The sequence below is a fragment of the Mustela nigripes genome, chromosome 13, assembly GCF_022355385.1.
Source record: "Mustela nigripes isolate SB6536 chromosome 13, MUSNIG.SB6536, whole genome shotgun sequence".
Taxonomy (NCBI): domain Eukaryota; kingdom Metazoa; phylum Chordata; class Mammalia; order Carnivora; family Mustelidae; genus Mustela; species Mustela nigripes.
The window spans coordinates 36,853,558-36,875,688 of NC_081569.1; the positions used below are offsets into that span (position 1 = coordinate 36,853,558).

Consider the following 22,131-nt stretch of genomic DNA (forward strand, 5'->3'; position numbering starts at 1 on the left):
GAACTACCCTCTGATCCTGCAACTGCACTACCAGTTATCTCCCAAAGAATACAAAATACTAGTTCAAATTCAAAGGGATATGTGCACCCTGATGTTTATAACAGCATAATCCATAGTAGCCAAATAATGCAAACAGCCCAAGTGTCATTGATGAATGGATAAAGAAGATGTGAGATATATATATATATGGCATTTATATACTTATAATATTATAATTTGTTGTAATATATTATATATTTATATATTGTTATATATTATATAAAATATATATATAAAATATTACTCAGCCATGAAAAATAATGAAATCTTGCCATTTACAACAACATATGGATGGAGCTAGAGAGTATTATGCTAAGCTTAATGAGAAAGAACAAAGTAATGGTTATCAGAGTGGAAGTGGGTGGAGGGATGAAAAATTAGGTGACAGGGATTAGGGAGTGTACTTGCTGTGATGAGCCCTGGATGTTATATGGACATCTTGAATCACTATCTTATACACCTGAAACTAATAATGTACTAACTGTATGTTAACTAACTGTAGTTTAAATTAAAAGTTAAAAAGAAAAAAAGAAAGAAAGAAAAGCATCTGTACCTGACTCCTCTCTGTTATCCATACCTGTGCTATAATGAAATTTCACTAAAACTGAAATTGGAGGGGAAGATCCATGGCATATATTTAGTTAGGGAACAACAGCAACAGATTGTTGCAGTATATAGAATACACTCAGCAGCAGAACAGAAGCTATGTTAGAAGCCACTAAATCATATGGATTCCAACTATAATATAGTACATGAAAGGAATTAATTTTTTTTAAAGATTTTATTTATTTATTTGACAAAGATCACAAGTAGGCAGAGAGGCAGGCAGAGAGAGAGGAAGGGAAGCAGGCTCCCTGCTGAGCAGAGAGCCCGATGTGGGGCTCGATCCCAGGACCCTGGGATCATGACCTGAGCCGAAGGTAGAGGCTTTAACCCACTGAGCCACCCAGGTGCCCCATTAATTTTAAGAGAAAATGTAAAACTATAGAAATGAAAAAAAGTGATACCAGGAAAATCCTACCTGGGCATGCTAACAATTCCAGTACACTGCATCTGATCAAAATCTTGAAGACTAACTCAAGCTATTCATCCTATCAGAGGTGTACCTAAAATAAGTACCTACATCTATTCAAAGAACTATCCACATCACATATATTCTTGAAATAAATATCTGGACCAAAATTGGTCTATGTGGCCTTCCATTCAATAAGGCATTCCTTTAATTACTTATGGCTTGCTAAATATTTAGTGTAAAGTTTTTTTTCTTTTAACAAAAAATAAGCTTAAGAAATTTGGTTTTTGTATAAAGGTGGCTTCATTTGACACAGATAAAACAGGACAATCAAAGGAAAATAAGAGTATGATGATTTATTTTAATCAAATATGAATATATCAGGAAAGAATTAATAGATGATATGATGTAATTATGGATTCATAGAATTTCTTAATGTCTATGCCTTTACATATTTGGAAAGAAGAGAGGCAAACCCTATTGTCCCTAGGGCACAGGAACTGACTGACTAGGGGATGGAAGGAAAAAATCCTACTCTCAAGACCCAAAACAGGGAACCAGCTTAAGAGTGAGGCTACAGGGCGCCTGGGTGGCTCAGTGGGTTAAGCCGCTGCCTTTGGCTCAGGTCGTGATCTCAGGGTCCTGGGATCGAGTCCCGCATCGGGCTCTCTGCTCAGCGGGGAGCCTGCTTCCTCCTCTCTCTCTCTCTGCCTGCCTCTATGCCTACTTGTGATCTCTCTCTGTCAAATAAATAAATAAAATCTTTAAAAAAAAAAAAAAAAGAGTGAGGCTACACTGGTTCCCACTCACTTCCCACCACCTACTCCCTACCACCCACCTCCAGGCTAACAAACACCAAATAACAAGGAACAACAGTACTGATGGAGGAAAGGCAAGGGTAGATTTATAGAGAAAGACACACCCTTTAAGCCTCAGTCTCACAGGAGGAGCTAAAGCTGAGTATGAAACAAGAATCCTGAGGGAAAAATCCCCCAGTAACATAACTCCCACCCTCAGCACAAAGAAATATTATAGGTATCAAACCTGGTAGTACACCGAGGGTAACTATAGCAACAAGAAAGCCAAAACTCAGATCAACTCACTAGGTGAAATCAAATCTCACAGTAATGACCTAACATAAGAAACAGTATGCCCACTTTTCAGATACAAATACTATTTATCTCAGTCTTCCATATAATTTCTTGCTTTCAGCCAAACACTGTGTAACACAAAAACGCAAGGGGGAAAATGAACTGTCAGGAGACAAAGCAATCAGCAGAATCAGACTCAGATATGACTCCACTACTGGAAGTATCAGACAGAAAATTTTAAATTACTATTATTAATATGTTAAATGTTTTGGTGAAAAAAGGAGGACAACATGCATGACCAGAATGGTAATTTTAGCAGAGGGCCAGAAACTGTAAGAATCAATGGAAATGCTAGGGGAAAAAAACAAACAACCCCAATGACAGGGATGAAAAAATGCCTTTGATGGGCTCATCAGCAGATCTGACACAAGTGAAAAAATGAATCAGTGAAACTGAAGATAGGTCAACAGACAGAAATCACCCAACATAAAACACAAAAAAAGTACATGGGGGATATGGTGGATACTAAAACAAGGCATCTAAGAATAGGTGTTAACATCAAATGGTATAGTATTTAGGAAATTGGAATCCCAGAAGTAGAAGATATGGGACAGCTCGAAGAACACCAATCAGGATAAACACCCCAAATAAATAAATAGATAAACATATAGGTAATCATATGAACAAACCAGACTTAGACACATCTTGCTCAAACTGATGAGAACTATAGATAAAATCTTGAGGGGAACGAAAAAATTCAACACATTATATACGTATAAGAAACAAAGATCAAAATTATGGTAAGACATTTTGTCAGAAAATATGCAAACCAAGAGAAAACAAAATGACTTCTTTAAACCGCTGAAGAAAAATAAAACTTGTCAACCCAAAAGTCCATATTCACCAAAAAATATCTTTCAAAAATGAAAAATATATTTTTAAATGAAAAAGGCATAGAAGAATTAATTATGAGTAGATCTGCAACATAAGATATATCAAAGGAAGTTGTTAAGGCAAAAGGAATGTGGTATTAGACAGAAATGGAGAGCTAACAAGGAAATAAAGAGCACTGGACATGGTAAAAAGAAAGTTGAATATAAAATTATTTTTTCAAGTTTTTAACTGCTCTAAAAAATAACTATCTAAAACAAAAACAGTAACACTGTATTCTGTCTTTATAACCTATGTAAAAGTAAAACATATGACAACCACAGGAAAAAAGAACCCACAAACTATTAACATCAGGAATGAATGAGAGAATTATCACTGCAGACCTTAAGACATTAAAAGATTAATGGAATAGTACAAACAAGTTTATATAGATAAATTCAGTATTAAAAACCACAAACTACCAAAATACATTAAAAAATAATCACATAACTAGGGCGCCTGGGTGAGTCAGTCAGTTAAGTGTCTGCCTTTGGCAGAGGTCATGATCCCAGGGTCCTGGGATGAGGCATGCATCAAGTCCTTGGTGGGGCTCTCTGCTCAGCAGGGAATCTGGTTCCCTAGGCCTTTACCCTCACCCTCCCCCTGCTCATGCTCTTATTCTCTCTCAAATAAATAAATAATACCTTAAAAAAAAAAAGAATTATCATATAACCAAAAAATCCCGTATCCATTAAACTTATTTGTAGTTAGAAACCTTTCAAACAAAAGAAAACTTTCTATGGTAGAGAAGAAAGCTGCTTGGAAGAAAGTGGCTCAGTTCTGCTAGTTTCACTTATTCACTGTTTGGTATGGAAATGCTGTTCAAAAGATAAATGCTGAACCTGCCTCATGCATCTCTGAGCATACTCAGAGATATGGAATATTTTGTAGAATTAAAAAACTGACATCGAGAAACCATGTACTTGAACAAAACTACTTCTACATAAAAAAAAAAAAAACAACCTAAAAATCAAACAAACAAAAAGCTATTTCTACATACACCATTAGATTGCCCAGTAACTAATATTTATAGGATAACCCCAAGTATTTTATTCAGAGTGCCTGTTTAAGACAGTAAAAACACATTTAATATATAGTCAAAATATTTTTTAAACAAGATTTATTTATTTTAAAGAGAGAAAGAGTGCAGTGGGGGGAGGGACAGACAGAGAGAATCTCAAGTAGACTCCCTGCTGAGCAAGGACCTCTACAAGGGGCTCAATTTCATGACTGATGAGATTGTGACTTGAGCAGAAACCAAGAGTCAGATGCTTAACCGACAGCCACGTGGTACCCTTGAAATATTTCTGTTTTAAGTTTTAAATTTTCCTGGCAGCCCAGAAAATAAAATCACCTGGAAAGATTAATTTTCCAGTGTGTAAACTGTTTGACATTTTATTGATTTCAGGATTTTTAAATAATAAACTTATCTCCATTAACTCACTAGTTGAACTAAAAAACAGACAAGTGAAATATATGATGCTTTTATAAAAACAGAAACAGTTTAGAATTTTGCTTAAGGTTAGATATTTTTTTATCTAATGACAACAAAAAAACAAATCTTATTTTTTCCTGATAACATGCCAATAATTGTTATTATGCACAATGAACTGAAATGTTTTAAAAATTAAACCAGTAGTATTTTCACATATTCAAGCTTTATGGTACAGGTAAAACAAAATTTACCTCAGACACAGGTTCTTGTTCCTTAGTGGGAGCTTCATTTTTTAATCTTGAAAACAAAATAAGTATTGAATACTTTATTTTATATTTACAATGGAAAATATGCAACACTTCTTTTCTGCATGCTTAAAATAATTATGATGTGAATTTAAACTAATGTAGAATTGTAAATGACCTTTATATATATTAGGGGAAAAATAAACAGTAGAGTCAATAAATGTGCTAAAGAAATCAATACAGGCATGTATTTCCTTCTTTTCTAAAAACAAGAGCACTTAAGAATTTTTCTCTATGTTAAATACAATTATAAATAAAAGACATAATATATTAGTAAAATCATTTCCAAAAAAGAATTACTCTTTAAAAAATAAAAGGTTGTATGCTTAATATATAATATGCACAAATATTTACTATTATAGAGCTTAAAAAGTGAGAGAAGAGAAATTTTATCTACTGTGAAATTCAATATAAAGCTATTTTGATATTTATTACAATTAAGGTAGCAAAATCACAGAAATAATTTATAATTCTGAAAGATATAGTCTCTTAAGAACCTTCATAAGCATAGCTCAAATATTAACTACAACTTTTTAAACCTGGTTTCTAAAAATAGAAAAATTGTAACTTACTACATTAAGAAAGGCATATGCCATCTCTAAAATAATCTAATATAAAACCTATCTTTCTCAAAAGATCTTTTAGAAACTGCTGATAACGAAATACTATCTACTGATTATATTAAACTCAATTTTAAACTACCTAAGTCAAGTGCCTACCTGATCTGAAATGCCATTAATAGTTAAGTGATTCATTACTTTATGAACGCTTAAAACTATACTTAAAGGTTAATATATTTAATATAAGTAACAACTATACTGACTTAAATTTCATGTACAAAAATGAAGACCTAAAGTAGGATAGAAACATCAACTATCCTAAAAGCTACTCTCATGGTTAGCTGAAATACGGAGTTGATAACCATCTTTATCCATTCTCTGAGGGCACACTGAAAAAAACAGGTCTATAGATTCTAATGCTTTATTAGATATTAAAAATAATTTGTGTAAAATTACTTATCTATTTTTAGTTATTACATGAAATTACAAACAATTTAAAATAGAGTGTGTCATTTTTCATTCTTTTATTATATTGGTAATGAATTATAGTAACTTACAACTAACTTACTAAACAAATTTAGATGAATAAAACTTACAGAAATACTGACAAAATTAATAAATGTCAATCATTTTGGAGATTAAAGATTTTATAATTCTTTTAAATGTTTAATTGTGAACAATATTCATAAAGATGAAATTTCACATTAGTCTTTAGTGATTTATACAGGAAAATGATAGTCCTAAGAATAACATGTATAAAGTCATATGAAAACATGAAGAATTAGTGTGAAGAAACAAAAAGTAGACATTGGAGTAATGAAGTTTTGAAATAAATTTGTATATTACAACTGATTTTTATTTCTAAGCAGTTAAAAATTTTAAACTCAATTTGAAAAACTGAAACAAACTGGTCAAAAAGAAGTTTAAAAATATTTTATAAGAGAATTTCCCTGTCAAGTTTATGGTTGAAAATATTATCAAAGATCAACCTTACATTCTTATAAAAGACACATTACCATGCTAATCATTTTTCACATATGGCTGTTCCAATAAACTGATTTTAAGCAACAATTAAAATGAAAGCTATTAAGCATGTGTTAATATTACTAGTGGTATTTCAATTGGAGAAACTAAGGCCTCTCACTATCTCTGCAAAACAGGTTAGTGACAGAGTTTTTTTTATTACTCTTCATCTTTAAGAAACTGGTAGATGAAAACAAAAAAAGTTATTGAAATAATTTGCACTAAGAGGACTAGGATACCAATCTTATTTGGGGGCTTTAACCACACTGGTATTCTATTTATGGAACAGAATTATAATAACCAGTGAAATATTTAAGTAAACAAATATTTTAAAAATTCAAAAAGTACACTATATAAAATTTCACTGAGAAAACAATTCAGAGTTAAAAATTCATCACTAAAATGTACACTACATTTTTGTAACTACAAAAGCATATTTTAGGATTAACAAATTAAAAATATGAACAAATTTTAACACAACTACTAACATATCATTCACACTATTAGAAAAGAAAAAAGCGTTCTTACCTGTAATTCTTACTCATTAAAGATACCTGCTGAAATAGTCCTCATTTAAGATATTCAATTGCTTGGCAGAAGACAGTGAAATTTGCTAAGCTCAAAGTTCTGAGCTAAAGACCTGCTATTAGATAATTATATTTTTCACCTGTAAATGTTGCAATAATTTTTTAATAGAAAAATGTAGTAAAACATTTAAAACAAACACTAAAATTTCAGTGTAAAGAGAACAGAAAGAATGGTGATCAATTTCAAAATGATTACAGATCAAGATTGCAAGTAAATTACTTTTCTTCTGTATTTTAACCTGCTGAAACAGATCTTTCTGATAAAGGACAATCCTTTCCGTGTAAAGTTTAATATAAAATAAACACTCCTTCTTGCATTTTTCTGCAGTCACATAACTAATCCAAGGCTACATGTAAAATAAGCCTGGGTTAACTACATTAGTGTGTTTTTCTGAGGTTTCTTTTGAGGTTTCATTCATACAATACAATACCATGGGGTAAAGGGAAAAGCTATAAAGGGAAAGTCATTCAGATTCATTTTAGCCAGGCCATATTCTGTCCTTCTAATAACATTTAAAAGCCCCAAAATTCAGTGTTGATTTTTAAAATGTAATCTTCAATTTAAGAATATTTGTAAGCATACTAAAAAGGCTGAGAAGTTGCATAAGCCAGTAGGAAAGCCAGTCACTCAAGATCTTCTACTTAAGATATTAAAGATTATGGATGCCTGGGTGGTTCAGTGGGTTAAAGCCTCTGCCTTCCGCTCAGGTCATGATCCCAGTGTCCTGGGATGGAGCCCCACATCAGGCTCTGCTCAGCAGGAAGCCTGCTTCCCTTCCTCTCTCTCTGCCTACCTCTCTGCCTACCTGTGATCTCTGTCTGTCAAATAAATTAAAAAAAAAAAAAAAAAGACAGTGAAGATTAAATTTAAGATAGTAATCATCAAACTACTAACTTATAGTAAAACATCTAGTGTACCATTTCTGATCATTTGTTCTGAGAGGTGTTAATAGATACATGGAAAGGGTAACTGAGCTAAGCACTTACTGGGTTGCACATACATCAGGTACTGTGCTAAGAGTTCTAGTCCAAAGTTAAGACACAGTCCCTCCTATCAAGGAGTTCACCATCAAGGAAACATGTTGAAGCAAATGCTTATGGAATTGTGAAAAGTGTTTAAAAAAAAAAAAAAAGCGGCGAGATAAACATCTATATGATGGAATGGCTGTTCAAAGGACTAAGCCACTACAAAAGGGAAGGATGCAAGGAAGCAGTGAATACTGTAGTAAACTTGGTTTTGCAAGAAGAGCAGGAGTTAGCAAAGCAAGGGAAGGAGTTTCAAGGCAGAGCAAAAGCAAAGAATTATGAAACAAGTCAAGAGTGTTATGAGAACCTGAGTGGTCTAATATGACTATAATGTAGGAACAAAGGAGAGTAGTCAAATATGCGATTGAAGAGATAGCAAGGGCAACTTCAGGAAAGATCTTGATTGCCAGGATATAGTGTTTGTGCTAAGTTAACAGGAAAGTATGATGATGTGTATCTGAAAGACCAAGGGGAGTATTAGAAGAGGGTAAGCTCCACTCAGGAAGCCCAGAGAAGAGATAGCTAATGACTGTCTTAAGCAAAGTAGAAGCAGTGTCAGTGGAGAAGAGGAAGGTTTAGGGAGATGATTAACAAGGTAAAACCAAAAGAATGTAAGTACCACCTCGAAAAAGAACATTTAAAAGAAATATTTACCACTCAGACCGGCTCAGTCTTATTATTCTCACTCTTAAGGAAAAATTCCAACCATCACTTCTCAACAAAGAACCCCAGCGTCATCATTCAGAGCTTTATCCCCCCATTTGTATTACTATTTAGTTTCAATCAATCAGCAATTCAATTCAGAAATATCACAATATATTAGAATTAGACTTGAGTCCCAAGAGATTGGCCAGCTGCCCCCATCTTGTAGATAAGAAAAATCTGAGGCCTAACCATGCTGAAGTAATAAATCTATTAAGTAACAGAACCAGGATTAAAAGTGACAGCTCTACTTCGAATTTCCACCGCATTTCTTCACAGCCAATTCCTTTCCTGTGAATCAGGCTCCCTTATAATCATGCCAGGAAAAGTGAAAAAGCTTAACTGATCTCTCTGCCTCTGGATGTTTTCCACTCTCAAACATGCTGAGTTATCATTGCCAAATTAATCTTATGAATAGACCAATCCATGCCATTGTTTGCTGAAAATGTCCTATTGCCCATACATCATAGACCTATTGCTCTAAGACTGGGAAACTAGATTCTGGTCCCAATGTTACAGGTTTCTCAGTTGCTGCCTACTCTCCTGTGAAAACCCACCGAAGCTCAGTCCCATCTAGTTCCTCAGCCAATCATAACAAGGCAGGAAGTACATCTGTAACCACAAATACAACCAGAGAAGCAATAGAGTACAGTATGTATTAGTTTGGTCTCTGAAGACAGACTGCTATAATTTAAGCTGAGGCCCTCTACCTGGAAGCTATGCAATCACGAGCAAATTACTTATCTGTACCTCAGTGGACTTAATATCCATTAATTGGGACTCTTAACAGCGTGTATCTCATTAGTTTGTGAGAATTAAATGAATGAATAAATATAAAACACTTAGAAGAGTGTCTGGCACATTACATGTGGTCAATAAATGTTAGTTATTATTATTGACGTGGTGGAGTTGGGAGTCAACCTTACTGTCCAGAATCTACTTGAGAGTATAGCACACAGCCCTTAAAGTTTATTACCACTTAGATATCTTCCGTATTTTGAGATTTTCCTGTGATACTTCCCCCAACTTCCAAACACAATCCATTAATTTTGATTGCAGGGCCACTCCTGTTAGGACCAGCCCTATTTGGTCTCATCCAAAATTATCTACCCATTTCTGAACACCTAGGTATGATCTAAAGTTAGGCAAGATAGAGTATAAAATCATTCTAGATAGAACTGATCAGAGACAGGAATCAAGAGAAACAAAATATTTGAGTGTGAAAATTTGAAGCAGAAAAAATAAGACCATCAGTGGAGGCAGATGATTTTAATGCTAAACTAGGGGTCTATTTTGTTATTTTGTTGGCAATGTTGAAATAGCCCTGGATATTTAATTTATAATATACAAGCAAATACTATCACGACCAGAAGACTGAAAAAAATGGTAGTAACCCTAGAATCCCTGGCAGAAGTTGGCACAGTGTACCGTAAATGAAGAACTGCACTAAAGTTTCGTTTGTCTTTTCATTTCACTGGGTCTCCCATCATTCTCTGCTTAACAGATATCAAAGAAGTCCAAACAGCCAGAAACCACCATATTTTGACACACTGCTCCTACTTATTGTCTTGCAATTATATACCAGGGACAAATATGTTGCATCCACTTTTAAAAGGAAAAACTATTTTAGAATTACTCAAAATTTGGTTTGAGATATTAATGCCTGTGGTAGGATGAGACAAGTCTAAGGGCATGATCTCCCATTATTTCTGAAATCAGTTAGATCTCAAAAGTTTAGAAAAGGGAACCACAAACTCCCTGAATGAAGAGCCAAAGCTATCTTGAGAAAGAACAACAAAGTTGGAGGTAATCACAATTCCAGACTGCAAGATCTATTACAAAGCTGTAGTAACCAAAATGGTATGGTATTGGTACAAAAACAGATACATAAATCAATGGATTAGAAAAGATAGCCTAGACGGGGCGCCTGGGTGGCTCAGCAGGTTAAAGCCTCTGCCTTCGGCCCAGGTCATGATCCCAGGGTCCTGGGATCGAGCCCCTCATCGGGCTCTCTGCTCAGTGCAGAGCCTGCTTCTCTCTCTCTCTCTTTCTCTGCCTGCCTCTCTGCCTACTTGTGTTCTCTGTCAAATAAATAAATAAAATCTTAAAAAAAAAAAAAAGCAAAGATAGCCTAGAAATAAACCCATGCTTATATGGTCAATTAATCTATGACAGAGGAAGACAAGAATATTCAGTGAAGAAAAGACAGTCTCTTCAATAAATAGTGTAGGAAAAACTGGACAGCTACATGCAAAACAACAAAACTAGACTAAAGATCTAACTGTGAAGGAAAAATAATATAAGATGAAAATTGAGAGGAAGGCAAACCATAAGAGATGCTGAACTCTAGAAAACAAACAGAGTTACATGCAGGGATGCTGGGTAGGAGGAAGGAATAATTGGGTTATGGGCATTAAGGAGAGCACTTGATGGAGTGAGCACTGGTTATTATATGCAACTGATGATTCATAAAACTCTACCACTTAAATTAAAAAAAAAAAAAAAGACCTAAGGATGAGACCCCAAACCATATAAAACCCCTAAGAGAACACAGGCAGTAATTTCTCTGACATTGGCCATTGCAATATTTTTCTGGATATGTCTTCTTTGGCAAGGGAAACAAAAGCAAAAATAAACAACTGGGAGTCTATTAAAATAAAACGTTTTTTATTGAAGTGAAGGAAACTATCAACAAAACAAAAAAGGCAACCTACTGAATGGGAGAAAATATTTACAAATGATGTATCTGGCAAAAGGTTAATATTCAAAATACATAAATAACTTACACAACTCCACACAAACAAAATAATCCAATTAAAAAATGGGCAGAGAACCTGGACATTTTTCCAAAGCAGACATACAGAAGACAAACAGTCACATAAAAAGATACTCAGTATCACTCATCATCAGGGCAATGCAAACCAAAACCACAATGAGATATCACCTTAACACCTGTCATAATGGCTAAAATCAGAAAGAGAAGAAAGAATAAGTGTTGATATGCGAAAAAAAGGGACCTTTGTGCACTGCTGGTGGGAATGTAAATTGGTACAGACACTGTGGAAAACAGTATGAAGGGGCGCCTGGGTGGCTCCGTTGGTTAAAGCCTCTGCCTTCAGCTCAGGTCATGATCCCAGGGTCCTGGGATCAGAGCCCCACATTGGGCTCTCTGATCAGCGGGAAGCCTGCTTCCTCCTCTCTCTCTGGCTGCTTCTCTGCCTACTTGTGATCTCTGTCTGTCAAATAAATAAATAAACTATTAAAAAAAAAAGAAAACAGTATAAAGATTCTTCAAAATATTTAAAAATAGAATTACCACATGATCCAATAATTTCACTGACTATTTACCCAAAGAAAACAAAAACATTATTTGAAAAGATGTATGTATCCCTATGTTCATTGGACATAATTTATAACACCAAAGATATAGAAGCAAACCAAGTATCCACCAATATAGAATGGATAATGAAGGGGTTATACACACACACACACACACAAATAGAATCCTACACAGCCATAAAGGATGAGATTTTACCACTTGTGACAACATGGATGGACCTAAAGGGTACCAGGCTAAGTGAAATAAGTCAGAGAAAGACAAATACTGTATGATTTCATTCATATGAGGAATCTAAAAAACTAATGAATAAAGGAAAATGAGCAAGTAGCAGAATCAGACCTATATAGAGAACAAATTAATGGTTGCTAGAGGGGAATGGGATGGGGAATGGGCAAAATGGGTGAAGGGGAGTGGGAGATCCAGGCTTCCAATTATCAAAGAAATAAGTCATAGAAATAAAAGGCACAGCATGAAAAATACAGTCAATGATATTGCAATAATGTTGTCTGGTGACAGATGGCAGCTACACTTCTGGTGAGCACAGCATAACATACAGAGAAACTGAATCACCATATGTTGTACATCTGAAACTAATGTAACATTGTGTATCAACTATACTCAAATAAAATTTTTTTTAGTTTAGAGAAGGAAACAAGCCCCAAATAAATTCTGCATATCTCACAGATGAGATCTGTTTTTTTCCTGCTAAATAAAATATATGAAATGAAGACACTGACCACTTTGAATACTTAAGATTCTCCAACTTAGATTATATTATGTTCAGAATGACTAATTCGTTCAAATAATTTCAGAATTTCACAGGGAAATAATGGAATGACTTCTTACATATTCTTCAATGATCATAGTATTCAATGGAAGTAAACATTTTTGAAGAGAAATAGTATTCTTAAATGTAAAACTTATTAAAAATGTTGCCATTCTACTTCTAAAAGAGTTAACTTACTGCTTGCAGTTATGAAAGATAATTAATGACTTACTGGTATAGTTTAGAATGATATAATAGTGATATTTGTCTTTGGAAACAAGTCCAGATTCTCTACTGGTATAGCATTTCACAAAAATCACTTAATGTAATATATACATGGTATTAGTGTTTAACTCATTGTGAAATCAGTGTACCATGGGCCCTGTGAAGATATGGATTCCGTGTCTACAATTCTGACTGCCTTATTCTGTAATTACTCTGATGGCATAAACCATGTCTTATTCATATTTCCATTTCTAGCACTTGATATGGAGTCTTGCACACAAAAGGCAAGGAATCAATGTTCTGGGTCAAGGGATATACGGAAGGGTTATTTATATTACACTATTAAAGAGCTATGCAGTTACAGCTGGTGCTAAGTATAAAACTCTAGCCATTCTGAAATAAGACAGAGGAACTCAGTTTCAAGGAAAGTCAGTTTTGTTTTCATTCCTTCCTAGTACTCCTTAAATTAAGGGTATTTAACACAATATAACAAAAATTTTTATTTGTAAAATATTCTACATTTTTTAAATCTTCTAAACAACAGTGTAAAGATTATTATTAGAGAGAGCACACATGCATGTAAATTAGTGGGGAGGGCAGAAGGAGAGAAGGAATCTTAACCAGGCTCCATGCCCATGTGGAGCTCAAGTTGGAAGCTTAACTGACAGCCAACCAAGATTATTTTTAATTGCATTTCAAAAATGAAGAAACTGAAGTAATATGAACATAAAATTAGTGAGAGAGATGTGTCTTGAACTGATATTTTGACTTCAGTCAGTGTCCTCCCATTGTACTTTGCTAAGAACAAACTTGGAGGTAAGCTGAGAGAACTGGACCAACTTTTAAAATCACTTCAAATTGTGGCTTTCAGGACGTTTGATTTAATCAATAAAAGAGACAACTGGTTAAGTAGCCCAGTTTTCCAAGTTTGACACTTTATGGATTTACTATGGACTCATAATATGTTAGAGGGAAATATCTATGATATGTTAGAGGGAAATATCTTTCTAACCTAAACTTTCTGTCAAGAAAATTAACCTTGTGTAGGGATAGATGAAACATACCTCAACATCATAAAAGCCTTATATGAAATCCTACAGCTAATATCATCTTCAGTGAGGAAAAACGGAAAGCCTTTCCCTTACAGTCAGGAACAAGACAAGGATGTCCACTTTCACAATTACTATTTAACATAGTACTAGAAGTTTCAGTCTCAACAATCAGACAATAAAAAGAAATAGAAGGCATCCAAAAAATTGCTAGAACTTGATTCAATCTATGAATACAGCAAGTCGCAGGATATAAAATTGCCTTACAAAAATGTTGCATATCTGTACACCAACAAGAAATCAGAAAAAGAAATCGATCCCATTTGGCAATTGCACAAAACCAGTAAGATACTTAGGAATAAACCTAACTAAAGAGGTAAAAGATCGGTATTCAGAAAACTATAAAAACAGTGACAAAAGAAGTTGAAGAGGACACAAAGAAATGGAAAAACATTCCATGCTCACGGATTGGAAAAACAAACATTGTTAAAATGTCTATACTACCCAAAGCAATCTACACCTTTAATGCAATTCCCATCAAAATACTGATAGCATTTTTCAAAGAGCTAGAACAAACAATCCAAAAATTTGGATGGAACCACAAAAGATCCTTAAAAAACAAACGAATCTTGGAAAAAGAAAACGAAAGCTGGAGGTACCACAATTCCGGATTTCAAGCTATATTACAAAGAAAGCTGTAGTCATCAAGACAGTATGGTATTAGCATAAAAACAGACACACAGATCAATGGAACAGAAGATAAAACCTGGAAATGGATCCACAACTATATGGTCAATTCATCTCCAACAAAGCAGGAAAGAATATCCAACAGAAAAAAAGTTTCTTCAACAAACAGTGTTCGGAAAACTAGACAACAACATGCAGAAGAATGAAACTGGACTACTGTGTTACACAAAAATAAATTCAAAATGGATGAAAGACCTACATGTAAGACAGGAAACCATAAAAACCTAGAGGAGAACATAGGCAGCAACCTCTTTGACCCTAGCTGCAGCAATTTCTTACTGGACACATCGCCAAAGGCAGGCAAAAATAAACTACTGGAACTTCACCAAAATAAAAAAACCTCTGCATGGAGAAGGAAGCAACAAAACTAAAAGCCTACAAAATGGGAGAAGATATTTGTAAATGTCATATCTGACAAAGGGTTAGTATCTAAAATTTATACGGAACTTATCAAACTCAACATCCCAAAAAGCAAATAATCCAGTTAAGAAATGAGCAGAAGGTATGAACAGAAATTTTTCCAAAGAAGACATCCAGATGGCCAGCATACATATGAAAAGATGCTCAACATCATTCATCATCAAGGAAATACAAATCAAAAACAAGATGAGCTATCACCTCAAACCTGTCAGAATGGCTAAAATTAACAGCACAAGAAACAACAGGTGTTGGCAAGGATGCAGAGAAAGGGGAATCCTTTTATACTGTTCGTGGGAATGCAACCTGGGGCAGCCATTCTGGAGAACAGTATGGAGGTTCCTCAAAAAGTTAAAAATAGAACTACTCTATGACCCAGCAATTGCACTACTAGGTATTTACCCAAAGGGTACAAAAATAAAGATATGAAGGGTACATGCACCTTGATGTTTATAGCAGCATTATCAATAATAGCCAAAATATGGAGAGAGCCCAAATGTTCATCAGCTCATGATTGGATAAAGAAGGATATATATATATATATATATATATATATATATATATATATATATATATAATGGAATATTACTAGCCATCAAAAAGAATACAATCTTGCCATTTGCAACAATGTGGATGGAGCTAAAGTGTATTATGCTAAGTGAATAAGTAAATCAGACAAAGACAAATACTATATGATTTCACTCCTATGAGGAATGTAAGGAAGAAATCAAGTGAACAAATGGGAAGGGAGGGAAAAAAGGAGAGAGGGAGACAAACCATAAGAGACTCTTAACAGTTGATAACAAACTGAGGGTTGATGGAGGGAGTTGGGTGGAAGGATGGGCTAGATGGGTGATGGGTATTAAGAAGGGCACTTGTTTGAGCACTGGGTGTTGCATGTAAGTGATGAATCACACAATGCTACTCCTGAAACCAGTATTGCTCTGTATGTAAACTAACTAAAATTTAAATTTTTTTAAAAAGAAAAAGAAAAAAAACCTTGCAAAACCTAAAATTTTACTTCTATTCTGTTACAATTAATATACTCAGATAGATGTATTGGAGAAGGTAGAGGAAGAAGAAAATAGAAATAAGGGTGAAACAAATAGAAAAGTACAATTCCATGATTGAATTATGATCTAACACCTGAGAAAAGCAATTTTTAAAATCATTTCAAAGGTCTACAAAAGGAATGACCACGTTAGTACTGCTAATTGGCAGAATCACACATTGCCATAAGCCTAGTAATACTGACTAAGTCAGAAAGTGAATGCATGGTAATAATTTTAAAAGTGTTCTTTAAAAAGGGGTTTCTGTAAGCTCAAAAGGATTGTTTTCCTCCTCAACAGAGAGTATTATGTACTGGTTTCAAACAAGAACATTATTTCATAGTCTCTAGCTCCATCTCACACTGGAGAATACATCAGACACATGAGACTGAAGCCCTGCAGTGAAGAGCCAATCGTGTGGCAGTTGATAGCAATGGACTGCGTGACCTGGAAACTGTAAACCAAAATTTCAAATAACTACAGTGCAGATGGATTGCATTAAAATTCTCAGTGACGAGAAGGTGCCACTGATAGGCTGTTGCCAGGGTCTTCTGTCATCAGTAGTAGCGGTAATTGCAGTATTAACAGCAGTAATAGCAGTAACAGCTGGAGCAGGAACAGGAAGAGCCATCATAGTAGGAGTAGTGACAACAGCAGTAGCTGAAGCAGCCATGGCAACAACACGCAGTTATTAAGTACTTTTTGTCAGGCCAATGCTAAGTAATTTTAATTATATAACTAAATACCTTCAATTATTTAATAATTTAACTAATTTAATTTCCATACCTAATCTCTATTTCTTAAAACTGCCCCGCACAGACTTTAATTACGGACCTTTCACTGATGAGGAAGCTGAGGCTCAACAAGCTGGATAGACACCCAACTAGGATTTAAACCTAGGACTACCTTATTCCAAAGCTGCACTCCTTTTACGACACCATACTTCACAGTGGTACAGATATTTTTCAGTGTGGAGGATTAAAAACAATAGGTTTCTGTATTTGAAGAAGTGACATAGAATAGGAGAGGCACAGTAGCTTCTCCAAGTTTTCAGAAAAGAGTCAACTCTTTCAGGTAGTCAAATTCCAAAAGGACTAGAGTGAGGCTGCAGAAGGACCTCAAAACCAGAAAGGTGGACTGAAAATATGAGATGAACCATACTGCAGTTAGTATAAGGCAGTATAATTAGGGGAAAAATACAGTTATGACTAAAATGAACATAGGAGCATTCATAGACATTCTCTAACAGTAGAAGTTTGGAGAGCTTTAGATAACAAAAAAATTTATGGCATGACTAATGTTTGCTTCGATAGTAACTCCAGTGATCCGAAGGAGCACGTGCACCTGAATGTTTAGAGCAGCAATGTCTACAATAGCCAAACTATGGAAAGAACCTAGATGTCCATCAACAGATGAATGGATAAAGAAGATGTGGTATATATACACAATGGAATACTATGCAGCCATCAAAAGAAATGAAATCTTGCCATTTGCAATGACGTAGATGGAACTAGAGAGTATCATGTCAATCGGAGAAAGACAACTTCATATGATCTCCCTGATATGAGGAAGTGGAGATGCAACATGGGGGGTGAAGGGGGTAGGAGAAGAATGAATGAAACAAGATGGGACTGGGAGGGAGATAAACCATAAGTGACTCTTAATCTCACAAAACAAACTGAGGGTTGCTGGGGGGAGAGGGTTTGGGAGAGGGGAATGGGGTTATGGACACTGGGGAGGGTATGTGCTATGGTGAGTGCTGCGAAGTGTGTAAACCTGGTGATTCACAGACCTGTACCCTTGGGGATAAAAATACATTAAATGGGGGCGCCTGGGTGGCTCAGTGGGTTAAAGCCTCTGCCTTCAGCTCAGGTCATGGTCCCAGGGTCCTGGGATCGAGCCCCACATCGGGCTCTCTGCTCGGCGGGGAGCCTGCTTCCTCCTCTCTCTCTGCCTGCCTCTCTGCCTACTTGTGATCTCTCTCTCTGTCAAATAAATAAATAAATAAAATCTTTTAAAAAATACATTATATGTTTATAAAAAATAAAAAAATAGAATCTTTTTAAAAATGCATATATTATGCTCCTATAAAGGTTGATTAAAACCCTCTAAAAAAAAAATAACTCCAAACATACACACACACACACACACACACACACACACACACACAGGGTTAGAAAAAGAAAGTTAACAAAAGTGATCTGTGTAACCACAAGAGACTCTTAATCTCACAAAACAAACTGAGGGTTGCCAGGGGTAGGTGGGTAGGGAGAGGGTGGTTGGATTATGGACATTGGGGAGGGTATGTGCTATGGTGAGTGCTGTGAAGTGTGTAAACCTAGCGATTCACAGACCTGTACCCCTGGGGCTAATAATACATTATATGTCAATTAAAAAAGAGAGAGAGAGAAAAAAGTGATCTGTGAAATGGTATGGGAAGCTCCAATTGAAAACTGAAGTTATTCTAAGATGAATAAAATACAGGCAGAAATCAAATCATGAACAGTAGTAATATAACAATAGTAAAAATGATAACTTTACACGTGTAGAGCACTTCCTATGTGCCAACTACTTTCTAAGTACTTTACGCATATACTAATTCATTTAATTCCCTCAATGCTTTATGAGCAAGTACTGTTATCTGTGTTTTACAAATGATGAATGGGCACAAATGTCTGGTAATCTACCCAAACTCACACATACCCTAATAAACAGCAGGATAGGAACACCACACTAAGCAATCAACTGCAGAGCCTGTGCTGTTCAACCACTGTCCCTTTTAACCCTCTGAGAGGGTTTAATGAAGAGCTGGGTATAAAAACTCTCATCTTCGAATCAATAAAGAAACAAGAGCATTGAATGACACATTGGACCAGATGGACCTCATAGATATATACAGAACATTCCACCCTAAAACAACAGAATACTCATTCTTCTCAAGTGCACATGGAACTTTCTCCAGAAGAGACCACATACTGGGTCACAAATCAGGACTCAACCAATACCAAAAGACTGAGACTATTCCCTGCACATTCTCAGATCACAATGCTTTGAAACTGGAGCTCAATCACAAGGAAAAGTTCTGAAGGAACTCAAACACCTGGAAGCTAAAGACCACCTTGCTTAAGAATGCTTGGATCAACCAGGAGATCAAGGAAGAACTGAAACAATTCATGGAAACCAATGACAATGAAGACACTTCGATCCAAAACCTATGGGATACAGCAAAGGCGGTCCTAAGGGGGAAATACATAGCCATCCAAGCCTCCCTCAAAAAAAACTGAAAAATCCAGAACACAGCAGCTGTCTCTACACCTTAAAGAACTGGACAATCAACAACAAATCAAACCAACTCCACACATAAGAAGGGAAATAATCAAGATTAGAGCTGAGATCGATGAGGTAGAAACCAGAGACACAGTAGAACGTTATCAATGAAACTAGAAGCTGGTTTTTTGAAAGAATCAATAAGATTGATAAACCATTGGCGACACTAATCCAAAAGAAAAGAGAGAAAGCTCAAATACATAAAATTATGAACGAAAAGGGAGAGATCACAACGAACACCAAGGAAGTAGAAACAATCATCAGAAGTTATTATCAACAGTTACGGCACAGGGTTGCAGACTGGATAAAACGACAGGACCCATCCATATGTTGTCTATAAGAGACCCATTTTGAACCTAAAGATACACCCAGACTGAAAGTGAAGGGATGGAGAAGCATCTTTCATGCCAATGGGCCTCAAAAAAAGGCTGGGGTAGCGATTCTCATATCAGACAAATTAGATTTTAAACTAAAGACTGCAGTCATAGATCCAAAAGGACACTACATCATTCTTAAAGGGACTTTCCACCAAGATGATCTAACAATTGTAAATATCTATGCCCCCAATACGGGAGCAGCCAATTACATAAGAAAATTGTTAATCAAGATAAAGAGTCATACTGATATGAATACACTAATCATTGGAGATCTTAACACGCCTCTCTCAGAAATAGACAGATCATCAAAGCAGAAAATCAATAAAGAAACAAGAGCAAAAACTCTCATCTTCGTATCAAGGAAGATCTCCTGACACTGTTTAAGCAAGAAAGAAAACTTTACAATGTAAGAAACTCCTTAACAGATAATAAAAGACAGGAAAAATCAATAGTCTCAAGTAAATAAGTGGGTATACAGATGAAGTAGGCATAAGGAGTAACAAAGAGAAGCTATAAATAAATATGAGAGTCTTAAACATCTTAGTGTGAAATCAAGAAAGGTAACCCTATCCTCCAAAAACAAACAAAAAACCCTTGCTGCTATATTCAGAGGCAGAATATGCTAATAACTGGTCTCTCCTTGTTATGTATTTCTCAGATTTTATAAATAGCAGATGTCATTTTCTGTAATTTCTAAAAATATATGTACATTGTTAGCATCCAGTTATAAACTCTACCTTACGAAGATTCATAAACATGAAAGAAAAGTCTAGGAGTCCATCTTAGTTAACACCTTACACAATTACTTTTTATTCCCCAATTCGGAGAATCTAAAGAATGATTCCCCTAGATCAGCATTCTACATACTAACTGATGGAAATTAATGTCAGAAAGTTAATAAGTATTGAAGGAAAAAACATTCCAGGGTCAAATAAATATTCTTGTTGATAATCACAGGCCACATCTTGCAGGAAAAATCCTATATTAAAGACTTTATTTAATTTTAACTTGCATTTCCTAAATTTATTTGACCATGGAAACCTTTCCCCTCAGATAGTTTAAAAATTACAGACACACTAGTTCCACAATTCAGAGTTTGGGAAACAATGACCTAGTTACTTTCTTTTGTAAAAATGTAAGAGAATTAGAGAATTACTTTTATGAGAGTATTTGTAGGAAGTTAGAAGTGCTGAGGAGCAACATGGACATTTAGTTTTTTTAAGGCCAAAAGTTTCTGCTACCAGAGATACAGATATGTGGCATTCTGTACTGATCTCCTAAGAACAAATTTAAACACATATGTTTTATGTTTAACACATATGTATAACCAATATTGAATAAAGAATCCCAGAACTCTACAACATGTCTGCACTCATATTTTACAAAAAAGACACCATCACTGCCCGGGTTTTCCCTTTACATCACTGGCCACTCCTGCTTAGTTTCCTCTGCCAATAACTTTTCATCTCCCTAACCCTCTTGTCAGATTCCCCAGAGTTCAATCTGTGGACCTTACCTTCTCTCTAGTTCTATGTCCCTTGGTAATCTCATACAGTCCCACAACTTTTTTTTAATTTAACATTTGTTTTGGGAAAATTTTATATTCCATGTAGTTTTAAGAAACAACATAGAGACTCCATGCACCTTCTGTCCAGTTTATGATAACATCTTACAAAATTATAGTGCAAAATCATAACCAAGATATTGACAGTGATATACCGATTTTTTTCACATTTCCCTGGTTTTACTTGAATTCATTCCCATTACACTTAAAAATGTTCCGTGGTATTTATAGCCTAAAACATTCCCCTAAGTTCATATAAATGAATGACTATGGCATCTCCATTTGGATATCTAACAGGCCTCTCAAACTGAAACATGCCCCAAGCCAAAGTCTTCATCTTCCCTTCCAAATTTATTCTTCCTAGTCTTCCCCAACTCAATTAATATCAATACCATTTTCCCACTTGCTTAGATTAATAACTATGATGTCACTCTCAACATTTTACCTTATTTCACATTCACACTATCAACAAATTCAAAACATATAAAAAATCAAACCTCTATCATCCACACTGCTAGCTGCCTAGCCTAATCAATCCCCTGCATCTCCTGCCAGAGTAT

At 35.1% G+C, this 22,131-nt stretch overlaps 1 protein-coding gene across 7 annotated transcripts in view; it reads right to left on the minus strand.

Annotated features, from left to right (window-relative positions):
* Positions 1-22,131, minus strand: part of ZNF280D (zinc finger protein 280D) — a 136,987-nt gene that overhangs the window by 22,104 nt on the left and 92,752 nt on the right. For all 7 annotated transcript variants that reach the window (XM_059371989.1, XM_059371987.1, XM_059371988.1 and 4 more), the window contains one exon: positions 4,759-4,804. In XM_059371989.1, the coding sequence (XP_059227972.1) occupies positions 4,759-4,804 (46 nt within the window). The remainder of the gene's footprint in view (positions 1-4,758; positions 4,805-22,131) is intronic.